The sequence below is a fragment of the Leucoraja erinacea genome, chromosome 5 (assembly GCF_028641065.1).
Source record: "Leucoraja erinacea ecotype New England chromosome 5, Leri_hhj_1, whole genome shotgun sequence".
NCBI lineage: Eukaryota > Metazoa > Chordata > Chondrichthyes > Rajiformes > Rajidae > Leucoraja > Leucoraja erinaceus.
The window spans coordinates 71,316,492-71,331,448 of NC_073381.1; the positions used below are offsets into that span (position 1 = coordinate 71,316,492).

At 41.5% G+C, this 14,957-nt stretch overlaps 1 protein-coding gene across 14 annotated transcripts in view; it reads left to right on the forward strand.

Moving 5' to 3' along the window:
• The window catches only part of snap91a (synaptosome associated protein 91a), a 140,430-nt gene that overhangs the window by 102,455 nt on the left and 23,018 nt on the right, over window positions 1-14,957 (forward strand). For 9 of the 14 annotated variants that reach the window (XM_055635888.1, XM_055635886.1, XM_055635887.1 and 6 more), the window contains 5 exons: window positions 64-135; window positions 5,965-6,048; window positions 6,494-6,577; window positions 6,957-7,082; window positions 10,545-10,679. In XM_055635888.1, coding sequence (XP_055491863.1) covers window positions 64-135; window positions 5,965-6,048; window positions 6,494-6,577; window positions 6,957-7,082; window positions 10,545-10,679 — 501 coding nt within the window. The remainder of the gene's footprint in view (window positions 1-63; window positions 136-5,964; window positions 6,049-6,493; window positions 6,578-6,956; window positions 7,083-10,544; window positions 10,680-14,957) is intronic. The other 5 variants (XM_055635894.1, XM_055635895.1, XM_055635896.1 and 2 more) reach the window with 1 other exon arrangement.

The following is a 14,957-nucleotide window of genomic DNA, read 5'->3' on the forward strand; positions in this document are numbered from 1 at the left end:
TTTTGGACGAGGGAATAGTTTGTTGTTTAATTGTTTACTTGCTTTCACTTTCCCTTTTTAAAGATGCTTTTTCAACCCCTTCACGTGGGGCTTCCCCTTTGCCAGAAAGTAATCTTACTGCTGATCTGTTATCTGGTGAGTCTTCCTATTCTCTCTAAGCATAAAAATGGCAACTGTGAAAGCTAAATTGGATTGTGACATTTGTATGAACAATGCAGTTCATTTTTAAATCTTGCACGACAGATGGAGTTCTGCCAAGAGATGATCAAATGTTAATTCAATGAACCAGATGGACTATTCAGACTTAATTCCAAACAAAGCATAGAAAACCAGTATCATTATTACAGGGCAAGTTTAGTAGTAATTTATCATCTAGCCCTGCGGAATTGATATGGTGGTCTGAGAACTGGTGTTTCTGCTTGTGAAGAGATGTTGAGAGTACCTCAAAAGATTCTGGCTGTCATGGAGGAAAGTTGTAGCCTTGGACATAAACAAGTCTGGCGTGACATCAAGACAGTGGAAATTATGGGCCCAAAATTATCAGTGAAAGGAAATGGGGCAAAGATTAGAGTAATTGTAAGTCTCGTCAACTGGTGGCGTGGCTAAAGAAAGAAAGGCAAAAGTAGAACTTATGGTTCCAGGATCAGAAAGACAAAAACCTATAATGAAGCTCGATCTCCAAGGTTGGTTGCAAGAGTGTAATCGGCCATCATTTGGCACTAATCGTTATTAGGAGGGACAACCACGTCTTGAAATGCAACTTTCAAGTTGGAAAATGGGTTAGAGACCTGGATAACTATGTGGGGGCTCAATAAATGGTGGTGTGATCTAGCAGGAATCCCAGTGCATCTGAATGAAATGGTGGGCGTTAAATATGAAAAGGGGGCAAGGACATGGCGGGCCATGATGATGCTTTTAACCAATGAGGATCAAGAATTCACAAGCTACATTTAACTGGATTTTGTGTAGTTTAAGACATTGAGGTTGAATTGAGGGTAGCATAGGAGAGGGAAGCCTTAATGGACTATACTGGAATTAACAATCATATTGATAACATGATAAATGAGTGTTGCAGCAACAGCTATCAAGGATAGCTTTGGCCAATATCATGAAGGTAGTGCCAGAAGGTTTTGACGATTGCCAGGAAGATGCATGGATATGTGTGCAGTGGTAGTTTGGTAAAAAAAAATGTGAATAATCTGGTTCATTTTCAGTGGCAGGCAGAGCATTGGAATTGGTAGTTGAGGGCAGAGTTTGTGAGCAGCCAAAATGGAAATGGCAGGGAAACACAAGGTGAAATGGGTCAAGGTGATAGCTGGGCTTTCAAGAACTTGAAAGTAGTGAATAGAACTTGGAAAATAAGTGGCTGGTCACCTGGGAGTGCATTTGGGAAAACACTATTAAACCCCCTGCTATTCTATTCCCTTTCTATTCTATCTAATGCTTTCAGATCCTTCACATCTCTTTGGTATTTTCACTTGAGCTTCCACATCTTGCATGTGTTTACTTTGACTATTACAAACTATCATCTTTAACAAAATTTGGGTAGCAGCTGTACTTAGAAAATGTGATTGAAAAATTGGGTGTAGTGGGTCTATGTTGGACCAGTTACATTTGGATACATTTGAAAAATAACTATTTCTCTATCTTTATCATGCCACATAATTTTCAAGCTGTTTCTTTTATTGCCCATTACATGCTGTAATGGGATCTTTAATTATAATGGTCTAGATATTTCCTTTCCAATTAACTGGGGCCCTGGTTGGACATTCTGCTCTGACTGCTGGGGGTACTCATGAAATTGAACATGTTTTTTGCATCAGACTACCTTCCATTTCCCACCTCGGCCATTTTTTAAAAATATCTTTAAAAGTGGCAACCTTATGCTGCTGTTTTCCATTTTGGCTTAAAGTTGAAATGCACAAAATTTATCATATACTCAGATGTTAAATCTTTTTGAGCAGTTTCCAATCTTTTGATTTAATTTTAACTTCCATACATAATTAATTTTATTACAACATTTTAGAATATCTGTACAATAAACTTCAGATTTACATTTAAGTGGAGAATCTAAAATGGAGATTAAAAGGCCATCTTTAAACTTATTCATATTCTTAACTATCCTGTTTTATAAAAAGTCTTAAATTTTAAAAGCTAAAGGAATGATGCAATATTCAAGCATTGCACATTGGTTGAAAATCATAAACCCTGCATAGATATATTAATGGGAAGAGTAAATCAAGATGCAAAATCTAACAGAGCTTGATATTCTGCTATTGGGATTTCTCTACAAATCGGCCAATAACAAGAAATATCTTTCTTTTAAACTTCGAGGCTCATGCAATTTAAGCAGTGTACCAGCCAATCAGTAAAAGAAGTGGAGACTATGTTGCAGGTACAGGCAGCTCAGATCAAGTGTATCCCTGGATAACTATGGGGATTGAGGAGCATTCTGAAGGAATTCCAAAGGACAAAAAAAGGGGCATGAGAGCTTTGAATGGAATGGAATACTTTATTGCCACATGTGACTAGGCACAGTGAAATTCTTTGCTTGCATACTCAATGTATACAAATAGCAGCCACCTACGGCACTGACAAAGTTCCACAGCCCGCTGGCTCCTCCTTTTGTTCTTCCCCCCTCCCACAGTGGCAGAAAAGATTAAAGAGAATCCAGAGATTAATGGATAAAAGATAACTAAAAAGAGAATAAGGACCCTCAGAAACCAAAGTGGTCATCTATGTGTGGAATCGCAGGAGATGGTGAGGTCCTTAATAAATATTTCTCCTCTGTTTTTACTGTGGAGAAAAGCTTCAAGACCTGAGAATTTGGGAAAGTTAATGGACTGTATGTATTAAAGCAGAGGAGGTACTGGATGTTATAAAATGAATGAAGATAGAGAAATCTCTGGGTCCTGATCAGATGTATCCAAAGGCACCTGGAAGCAGAAAAAGAAATTGCAGAAGCCCTGGCTGAGATACGAAACATCATTAAAGATGTGAGGTGCCAGAAGACTGGATGGTGGCTAATGTTGTGCCCCTATTTGAGAAGGGCTGAAAAAACATGGATACTATAATTCACTGTCTAACATCGATGTAGGCAAGTTACCTGAGAGGACATTTAGAGATAAGATGTACATAAAGTGCATTCAGAAAGTATTCAGACCCCTTCACTTTTTCTACATTTTGTTACGTTACAGCCTTATTTTAAAATGGATAAAATTCTTTTTTGTATCATCAATCTACACACAATACACCAGAATGAAGAAGTGAAAACAGGTGTTTACAAATGTTTGCAAAGTAATTAAAAAGAAATAACAGAAATATCACATTTACATAAGTATTCAGACCCATTGCTATGACACTCAAAATTGACCTTGGGTTCATCCTGTACCATTGATTATCCTTGAGATGTTTCTACAACTTGATTGGAGTCCACCAGTGGTAAATTAAATTGATTGGACATGATTTGGAAAGGCACACACTGTCTATATAAGGTCCCACAGTTGACAGTGCATGTCAGAGCAAAAACCAAGACATGAAGACAAAGAAATTGTCAGTAGACCTCCGATACAGGATTGTGTTGAGACACAGATTTGGGGAAGGGTATAAAACAATTTCTGCAGCATTGCAGGTCCTGAAGAGCACAGTGGCCTCCGTCGTTCTTAAATGGAAAAACTTTGAAACCACCAGGACTCTTCATAGAACAGGCCGCCCGGCCAAACTGAGCAATTGGGGGAAAAGGGCCTTGGTCAGGGAGGTGACCAAGAACCCGATGGTCACTCTGACAGAGCTCCAGAGTTCCTCTGTGGAGGTGGGAGAACCTTCCAGAAGGACAACTATATCTGCAGCACTCCATCAATCAGGCCTTAATGGTAGAGTGACCAGATGGAAGCCACTCCTCAGTAAAAGGCACATGACAGCCCGCTTGGAGTTTGCCAAAAGGCACCTAAACAAAATTCTCTGGTCTGATGAAACCAAGATTGAACTCTTTGGCCTGAATGGCAAGTGTCACGTCTGGAGGAAACCAGGAACGGCTCATCAACTGGCCAATACCATAGCTACGGTGAAGCATGGTGGTGGCAGCATCATGCTGTGTGGATGTTTTTCAGCGGCAGGAACTGGGAGACTAGTCAGGATCGAGAGAAAGATGAATGGAGCAAAGTACAGAGAGATCCTTGATGAAAACCTGCTACAGAGCGTTCAGGACCTCAGACTGGGGCAGAGGTTCACCTTCCAACAGGACAACGACCCTAAGCACACAGCCAAGCCAACGCAGGAGTGGCTTTGTGACAAGTCTGTTAATGTCCTTGAGTGGCCCAGCCAGAGCCCGGACTTGAAGCCGATCGAACTTCTCTGGAGGGACCTGAAAATAGCTGTGCATCGACGCTCTCCTCCCAACCTGACGGAACTTGAGAGGATCTGCAGAGAAGAATGGGAGAAATTATCCAAATGCAGGTGAGCCAAGCTTGTAGCATCATACCCAAGAAGACTTGAGGCTGTAATCGCTGCCAAAGGTGCCTCAACAAAGTACTGAGTGAAGGGTCTGAATACTTATGTAAATGTGATATTTCAGTTATTTCTTTTCAATTACTTTGCAAAAATTTCTAAACACCTATTTTCACTTTTATATTATGGGGTATTGTGTGTAGATTGATCATTTAAAAAATGAATTTAATCTATTTTAGATTAAGGCTGTAACGCAACAAAATGTGAAAAAAGTGAAGGGGTCTGAATACTTTCTGAATGCACTGTATATTTGGAAAGACAGGGTTAATTAGGACTAGTGAATATTGTTTTGTATATGAAAATCCCGTCTCTCAAATTGAACTGAGTTTTTTTCAGAAGTAACCAAAAAGGTTGACACGGTCAGGGTCTATATTGACTTTAGCAAGGCCTTTTGTGCAGGTGACACTAAAATAGGTGGCATAGTTGACTGAAGATGGTTATCAAGAATTACAGTGGGTTCTTTATCAGCTGGGCAAGTGGACCAAGAATTGGCAGATGGAGTTTCATTCAGATAAGTATGAGGTGTTGCATTTTGGGAAGTCAAACCTAAGCAGGACTCTCACAGTGATCAGTCGGGTGCTGGGGAGTTCTGCAGAGCAGTGGAATCTAGGAATAAAGTTGTAGTTCTTTAAAAGTAGTGTCACAGGTAGATAAGGTAGTGAAGGTGGCTTTTGGCACACTGGCCTTTATCAGTCAGGGAAGTAGATATTGAAGTTAGGATATAATATTGCAGTTGCATAAAGTCTCATTTGTAGATCAGTTTTGGTTAGCCTGCCACATAAAATATCCCATTAAGCTTAAAAGCATGCAGAGAAGATTTACAAATATGATATAAGATTTGAGGGCTTGAGCTGAACGAGAGGTTGGGCAAGCTAGGACCTTATTCCTGGGAGCACTGGAAACTGAGGGTTGATCTGTTAGTATATAAAATCATGAGAGGGATAAGGTGATGCACAGTCTTTTTCCCAGGGCCTGGGAATCAGCAATTGGAGGGCATGGATTTAAGGTGAGATGGGAAAGATTGGAACTTGGGGGGAATTTTTTCACACAGAGGGTGGTGGTATATGTAATGAGCTGTTGGAGGAAATAGTTAAGGAAGGTACAATAACATTTAAACGATATTTGTAAAGATACATGGATAAGTAATGTTTAGAGGGCGATGGGTCAAACGCAGACAAATGGTACTAGCTTACATGGGGCGTCTTGGTTGGCATGAACGTAGGGCTTGTTTCTGTGCTCTCACATTAAATTGTACAGACTTGTTGGTGCTGTTATTCCTCTGGAATTACCAGAATGTTGAGACTGAGAATTTGTATTGAAAATTGTTCTTGTTGTTGCAATTATTTTGAAATGATCTGACATCTTTTGAGTTATGGTGTGTGAACAACTATAGATTTTTAAGAAATGTATCATTCTTCTATTGTTAATTATATTATTTTCCTTTATTTACTGCAACAGTCGATGCATTTGTAGCACCACCACCCACAATCAGTGCCTCTCCTGCTAAATCTGAGCCTTCAGCAGTACTTGATCTGTTTGGTGGTGGGTATACTTTTCAGATTTCTTCCCATGTTGAGGAATTGTTAAGTATTCTCCTTCGCACTGATGTTTAAAAACTGAAGTGACAGCATTACGAAGAAATGTGAAGTGTAGCAGTGTTGCTTAGAATACTCATTAAACAGAACAAAATCTTCCTACATTTTTGCAAATAGTACAGCATTTTAACAAATGTTATTCAACATCAATATTTTAACCTGTAACTTTACATACATCTAATTTATCTGGTGTCGAGGAAGCATGAGAGATAAGAAAGTTTGTCATGATTCTAAGCATGTTACATTCATTGCAAAACAGTTAGAAATTTGAACTCTATTCCCTTGTACTTAAGTGGGTAAATGTTTCTGATGGTTGCAGTAATCAGTTAAACTAAGTTTGGTGCTTTTGTTTCCATTTTGTTTTGTGCTGCACTTCTGGATTACAATATCAGATGCCTTTGTCAGTAGTGCTCCTGAGTCTCATCCTGCCACTCAGGCTCTTTCCAGTTCATCTGCATCATCGGACTTGCTAGCTGGTAACTGATTTTAATTGTGGTGGGGAGGGCAGAGGAGGTGCTCATACAAAGTAATAACGTTTGACAAATTTGTATTCATTATTCTTCAAAAGATTATTTTGTAATCTGTTTTGTACCTCAGACGTGCTGTTGTTAAACTAAACTGTTAAAATGTATTGATTCTCTGCAGTTGAGAAATGAGTGCAATGTGCAATTGTTTTGATATAATATGATTCCATATCCACGCCACTGCTTTTAATATTACCTGGAATTGCAATCTACTTAACCATTTTCAAGAGTTTTCCAAGAAGAGGCAAAGTCCCCTTGACTTTATCCATGGTCCAAAGAAACGTGACCATTGTGGCATTGTTTTTTTAAATATACTTTTTGTTTTTTCAAGGATTTGGAAATGCATTTATGACTACAACAGCTGCGACAGTGCCTCCGGTTTCGAATAATATTTTACAACCTGACTTTGAAGCAGCTTTTGGTATGACAACTACAAGTAATGCACTTGATTCTTCAGGTAAAAATAGTAAAATATATTGTGTTCAAAATATTGGAAAATAAATTGCTTGAGCTTTCACCACTGGAATAAATCTGTTGCCTTCTTTCAGAATTTGAATGGTAGTTAAATATGTCCGGGTGCACTCAGCACCTTCAATAATCATTTCTTGTGCTTTCTAGTGAAGACTTTGTTGGCTGTGAATTAATTTTTTTTTAAATAAATTGCAAATGCTGGCTATCCAATAAGAAGGTATGTAGAAGGGTCTCAACCCGAAATGTCACCTATTCCTTCTCTCCAGAGATGCTGCCTCACCCGCTGAGTTACTCCAGCATTTTGTGTCTACCTTCGATTTAAACCAGCATCTGCAGTTCATTCTTACACAAGTAGCCAACACTCACTGGGAGGATCTTTAGAAAACAACTGATAACATTTGAGACCAAAAATCCTTTGTCAAAACTGAGAAAGAAAACAAATTAGTTTTAACGCAGTCCAGACCATCACACAAACCAACCTTCCTTCTATTAACTCTATTAACATCATGTACTGCCTGGGCAAGGCCACCAGCATAATAAGGTTGAGTTGCACCCTGGCCATTCCTCCTTCTCCCTCTCCCATCGGGGAAAAAGGTACAAAAGTGTGATAACAACGTCTAGATTCAGGGACAGTTTATTCCCAGCTGTTATCAGGCAACTGAACCATTCTACCTGCAACTAGAGAGCAGTCCTGAGCTACTATCTACCTCATTGGTGACCCTCAGACTATCTTTGATTGGAATTTATTGGACCTTATTTTGCACTAAACATTATTCACGTTATTCCCTTTATCACAAATTTATGCACTGTAGATGGCTCAATTGTAATCACGAATCGTCTTTCCGCTGACACAACAAAAGCTTTTCCCTGTATCTCGGTACACGTGACAATAAACAACTAAAGTTGCAGAGAGATGAAGAATGAATAAATCTAAAGTATTTCTCTGATGCCTTAAAATTGGTGGAGCTGTAGATGAAATACTCTTATTGATAAATTAATCAGGGAGGTTAGAGAGAATACAAAGAAATGTATAATAATGTGTTTTATTTGTAAATTCCCTCATTCATAGCTTTTGTATTATTTGCTTTGGTTCTCTGTCTCCATCTTGCATTTTATCTGTCTCCATCAAGCCTTTTATAAAATGATGAGAGGGATAGACAGAGTTGACGTGGATAAGCTTTTTCCACTGAGAGTAGGGAAGATTCAAACAAGAGGACATGACTTGAGAATTAAGGGACAGAAGTTTAGGGGTAACATGAGGGGTAACTTCTTTACTCAGAGATTGGTAGCTGTGTGGAATGAGCTTCCAGTGAAGGTGGTGGAGGCAGGTTCGATTTTATCATTTAAAAATAAATTAGATAGTTATATGGACGGGAAAGGAATGGAGAGTTATGGTCTGAGTGCAGGTAGATGGGACTAGAGGAGAATACGTGTTCGGCATGGACTAGAAGGGCCTAGATGGCCTGTTTCTGTGCTGTAATTGTTATATGGTTAAGTGGATGACTCTGCAGCTTATCCCCATAACAACCTTGGCCTCACCGTATCAGCAATAAAACAGTTGCCACATGCATCCTTCCCCCACATTATTTACAACTTCAAACTAAGCTGTTTCCAATCTTTGTAGGAAGGGACTGCAGATGCTGGTTTTCACCGAAGATAGATACCAAGTGCTGGAGTAACCCAACAGGACAGACAGCATCTCTGGATAGAAAGAATGGGTGACGTTTCGGGTCGAGACCCTTCTTCAGATTGAGCGTCAAGAGAGGGAGTTACAGAGATAAGGAAGTGAAAGTGATCAAAAGATATGCAGATCCAGGAAAATGTAGAATAAACCATTGTTAGCTAGGAGAGGGTGACAACAAAGCAAACATATACAATGTGATCAGAGGGACAGTCAGACTGGTCAGAGAACTGGGAAGGGGAGGGATGGAGAGAAAAGGAAAGCAAGAGTTACTTGACCTCTAACTTCAAGTAACCCTTGCTTTTCCCACTCTCTCCATCCCTCCCCCTTCCCAATTATCCGATCTGTCTGACTGTCCCACTGCAGACATTATATCTCTGTCTGCTTTGTTGTCACATTCCTCTAACTAACAGTGGTCAACATTTTCCTCGATCTGGATCTCTTTTGATCTCTTACACTTCCTTATCTCTAACTCCCTCTCCCCTGACGCGTCTGTAGAATGGTCTCGAACAGACACTTCGACCATTCTTTCTATCCAGAGATGCTGCCTGTCCTGCTGAGTTGCTGGAGTAACTCAGCAGGACAGGCAGCATCTCTGGATAGAAATGCTGATTTTGTCTGTTTCCATTTTTTTGCAGTTCTGACAGTCTTCAATCTAGAATGTCAACAGTTTATTTTGCCATAGACACTGGCTGAGTGTTTACTAGATTTCTGTTTCAAATTTAGTTGGCAGTGGGTAAACTCAAATGCACAAGGGAGTGTTTTACACCACAGTGCAGAATTTCAGCATTAGTTCAAAATGATTGCAATTACTGTACATGTAATATTAAGGTCAGAAAAAAAATAGACCTGGTGAAACTAGCCATTATTGCATTGTATTTAATCTTTTTATCACTATCATTTTTAAATCAACCTTTTTAAAGCCATGATAATTTAAAAGATAACGACGACTTTGGATCCTTGCAATTAATATAATTTTATGTTTAATGTGATAATTGTCTCGTGAAATCGTGTCTTTGAATGCAAAGCTCTGAATGTTTGGGTAGCCTCTTGCAGATCCTATACTGGCATTAGTTACATATTGAAAGCTTGTTTTATTATGCAGTATTTGTTAGGCACCACTGTTGTATAACTAGCATTAAATTCTGCATGGCTAGCTTCTGCTGTGAATAAATGGAAATGCTCCTACTGCTGTTGAATATTGTGCCAAGGCTTTCAGTTCTTAACTGTGTTATCATATTTTATTTCTCTTCCATTTCATGCCATCAACGTTGGATCCTTGTTTGATGCAATTGCATTATTGGTGAGTTTCAGCCTTAATTGCGACTTGGCTTCAGTTGTACAATTATATATGCTTGTTGCTGTGTGCATATCTTTTCTAATTGACTGACAAATAAGAAATGCTATTCTTGAGATGTTTTTAAAATTAAATTACATTTACCTCAGACTACATTATTGCACTATTATCAAATGGCATGAAAGGTTTTTTTCCACAGTTCTAATTAGTCATCATAATTTGTCTTTCAGTGGAGATGCTTTGATTGATGTGTTTGTGTTTTGTGTTTAGATGTAGTCTTGTGTTTAGATGTAGTATGCAATGAAAACATATTTCAGAGTCTAATTTTTAACAAATCTAAAATGAGATTAGATTGCATGTTTTTATGGATAAAGGGTGAGGCAAGAGAGCAAATATATTTATGTGTTGGGGGCTGCAATCACCATTCCTGTTTTTAATCATTTTCATTTTGTCAGTTTTTGATGGACCAGGTGATCTTCTAATGCCGACAGTGGCGTCACAAAATCAAGCAACACTTGCAGGAATGCCAACAACAAGTGGAACGCAGCAGCCGACAAAAGGCCTGGGGAGTGACCTCGATTCTTCCCTTGCAAATCTTGTAGGAAGTACGTTTAGCAATTTTTTAAATAAGTGATTGCAAAATTGTTAGAGCTTTTGTTTTGGATCATTTCTAAAATAAGAAACATTAATCTATATACTTTTAAAACTGTGTGGGTGTCATTTTGCCTTTGAAACGTATCTCCTCGAAAACTAGACACCAAAACGGGGACATTTTTACACATTTCAGTAGAGATTTTCCTTGTGATTTTAGAAATCCACTCTTCTGTACATTTGGTACATAATTTTCCGGACCAATCTGACCTTTTTTTTAAAATCTGACCGCTGCCCAGCAGCTGACATTACAATAACAGTGAATTTTTTACATCTTCTGGTAGAAATTTTCCTTATGATTTCAAAAATCCAATCCTCTATACATTTGGTCAATTATTTGCCGAGATATTTGCTAAAAATTATCATCAAACTGATATTTAAAAAAATATAAAGACTGCCCAGCTGCTGACCTCACAATGCCTTTCCTCGTGCCCCCCCCCCCGCTCTGAATAAATGCAGCTGCTGTCAACACGCATGCGCAGTTTTCCACGAGGGACTAGCCCACCCACCCCCACCCCCCCGTTCTTCAAAAGCCGCAGAAAGATCGAGAAAGTTCTGCAGACCAAAGATTCTACAGCTCAGTTCCGCTAGAGGATCTTTGTTCTGCAGATATCGAGCTCAGAGGCGCCTCACGCGCTGAAGCTTCTCCACACTGCCCGTGCAGCTCGTGAAGCCCCACCCCTCCCCCGCCCGCCCGCTCATTCCAGCTGTGGGTTTCCAGAGAGTCAGAGGCCGGTTCCGTCTCTCTCCGCATTTCACAGCCCACTCACTCGCCCGGCTCCCCTACCAGCCCCTCTCCCCCCCCCCCCCCCATCCTCCTCACCTTCTTCCCTCTCCGCCCTCCCTCTCTCGCCTCTCTCTCTCCCCTTCCCCTCCCCTAAAACCCCTTTCCCCCTCCCCTAAAACCCCCCCCCCCCCCCCCTCCACACCCTCCCCTACCCCCTCCCTTCCCCCACATCTCCTCCTCCCTTCCCCCTCTCAGCACCCCCCTCTCTCCTCCCCTCTCTCTCCTCCCATCTCCCTCTCCCCTCCTCCCCCACCCTCCCCCCTCGCCCATCCTCCCTCTCCTCTTCCTCTCCACCCCCTCTCCCTCTGTCTCTTGCCCTCCTGTCTCTGCCTCTTTCTCCAATCTCTCCCCTTCTCCATCTCCCTCTGTCTCTTGCCCTCCTCTCTCTGCCCTCACTCTCTGCCCCCCCTCCCTCCCCCCCCCCCTCTTGACGTGCCTGCGAGCTGGGGCTATCCGTCAGTGGATAGGGCGGTTATGGGGTAAAAGGAGCAAATTAATAAAAACATATTAATATAATATCAAGGGGGGTAGTTAGTGTGTGGAGGTGGTTAGTGTGTGTGACGCCGCATGCCGCCCCCCCCCCCCCCCGGCAAACACGCGTTGGGGGAACAGACCCAACGGGTCTGCATTTGGTCTCGTAATATCTAAAATTGTACAAAGTTGTATGATTTTGTCTACAGCCAACTGTAACTTTACTACCAGTGGTATCAAAATTTCAAGCAACTGGATATGGTTGAGCTCCTCCATATGGCTAAATGTTTTACAAATATTCATTACACTGCTTTTGGATGACTAAAAGCAGCCAAGATGAGATCTGACAGAAAACGATAGAAAATGCAAAAATTGATTTACCAGACGTTATCCAATTGAATGTAAGTTTATTAAGTGGAGTATGAAAAAACTCTGGCTAGATTGTTAGGTAGAACAGTGAAACTGTGACAGATGAGTTAGAATTGAGTTTTCAAAACTCGATCAGAAATGTGACAAAGTGCCATTTAATTTTGGCTATATTGGAACTCTTATAATTGGGATAAAGGTGATAACAGGGATAGTAAATCTAACAGGATGAAAAGCAGAGACTAGGCAAGCACTTACCTCTGACTGGGAAGAAATAAAATAGCGTCTCCCAGATGTCAGTGCAGGTACCACATTTTGTTTGAATTATATTGATGGCCTGATCTTGGATATAGAAGGCTTACTTTGTATAAGACACAAAAAGAAAATATGTTAATAAGATGGATAGCAGCAGACCAATTGAAATAGACGAGGATAAATGGAGAAAGCACTTGAAAAATTACGTGCGTTTAATTATTTTTTACCACTGACACATTAGCACTAACAATGTACGATTGGAAAACACTGTTAAAACTAAACTTTAGAATAACCCAAAGCCTTTTGGACACGTTACTCACCGATCCAGCGTGGCCGTCAGAGATCACAAGAGCTCTGGCAAGAACAATGGGAGCGCGGCTCCGGGAAAAAGTCGGAGAAAACATTGAGGTAATCGAGGGGGGGATTCGGAATAGGCTGAGAGCCCAAGCCTTCCGTTCACCTCTGCCCAGCATTCTTCTGGCTAATGTCCAGTCACTGGAGAACAAGTTGGATGACCTCAGGGCGAGGATCAGATTCCAGCAGGACATAAGAGACTGCAACATCTTCTGTCTGACCGAGACATGGCTGACTTCGCTGGTGCTGGATCAAGTAATCTGCCCAACCGAGTCCTTCACTGTTTTCCGTGCGGACAGACCGGAAGAATCCGGGAAATCAAAGGGTGGTGGAGTTTGCTTCTTGACCAACAATAACTGGTGCAACCCTAAGAATATTAAGACGCTTTCTCATTCCTGCTCGCCGGACCTGGAGCATCTGAATATCTCATGCCATCCATTCTACCTTCCTCGGGAGTTCAGTTCAGTGATCATCACAGCCGTCTACTTACCACCGCATGCGGACACTGACGTGGCACTATTGGCCCTACATGATGTGTTATGTCGACACCAAAACAAGAACCCTGGTGCGGCTATGGTGGGGGCTGGAGATTTTAATAAGGCAAATCTCAAAAAGGTCATGCCTAATTTCTGCCAACATATCACGTGTGTCACCATGGGGGAAAGAACTTTGTACCACTGTACCACTGTAGTTCAGGAAAGGCTACAAGACCGCTTCTCTCCCTCCTTTTGGAAAATCTGACCACAATGCCATTTTCCTGCTGCCAGAGTATAAACAACGGGTAGTACGGGAAGCGGCAGTGACGAGGGACTAAAGCAGTGGTCTGACCATTCAGAGGCCATTCAGAGAAGATGCACTGAGTGATGTCGACTGGAATATGTACCAAGCAAGTTCCAGAGACATGAGTAAGTTTGCGGAAGCAGTCATGGACTTCATTGCAACAATAGCCGATAACATCGTCCCCACGGTAAGGGTTAGCATCCCTAATCAAAAACCCAGGGTGGACAGGTCCATTCGCGTTGCCTTGAATGCTCGCACTGCTGCTTACATCTCCGGCCTGGCATCTGGCAATATGGACGACTACAAGGCAGAGTCCTACAGACTGCGAAGAGAGGTGAAGGACGCAAAAAGGAGGTACAGGGACAGGATGGAGCCGCAGATGGAGCAGCGGGACACCAGACGCCTTTGGCAGGGACTACAGACTATAACTAACTACCAGAGCAGCCCCTCCTAACCGGGAGTGCCGGCACCTCCCTAGCTGATGACCTGAACTCTTTTTACGCACGATTCAAGACGTGCAACATCACCCCTAGCTCGCCGGTTAACAACAACACCGTCGGCTAGCGAGGCTGGAGGGACGACCACCGCTGGGGATGTGCACACATTCTCCGTGTCCGAGCACGACATGAGGAGGGCTCTGATGCGTGTGAACATGAGGAAAGCTGTAGGCCCAGATGGTATATCTGGGCGAGTACTAAAGTCTTGTCCTACTCGGCTTGCTCCAGTGCTCACCACAATATTCAACCTCTCCCTGGCCAAGTCCATGGTCTCTGCCTGCTTCAAAAGATCCACCATTGTAGCACTGCTAAAGAATGCCTCTCCAGCTTGCTTGAATGACTAGCAACCAGTGGCACTCACCTCGGTAGACATGAAATGCTTCAGGAGGCTGGTCAAGAACCAGATCTGCGCCTTCCTCCCTCGCACCATGGACCCGTACAGAATGCCATACATAAATGATTTGTTTATGTTAGCACTAATGAATACTAAGATAAAAAGGTCACAGAGCAAATTGATAACCTTGTAGAATTTTCGAGAGATACAGAATGTAAGCAGGCTCTAGCTTATTTTTTATTAGGCCCCTTTTTAGAAAGTATCTTGGTTCCTAGGCTTAAAAGTAGAACACAAAACCAATAGTGTTTTGCTCAATCTTGTACAAATCATCTGAGAAATTCTGAGCTAGAATATTTTGTCCAGTTGGACAAAAATACCCTAACTTTTG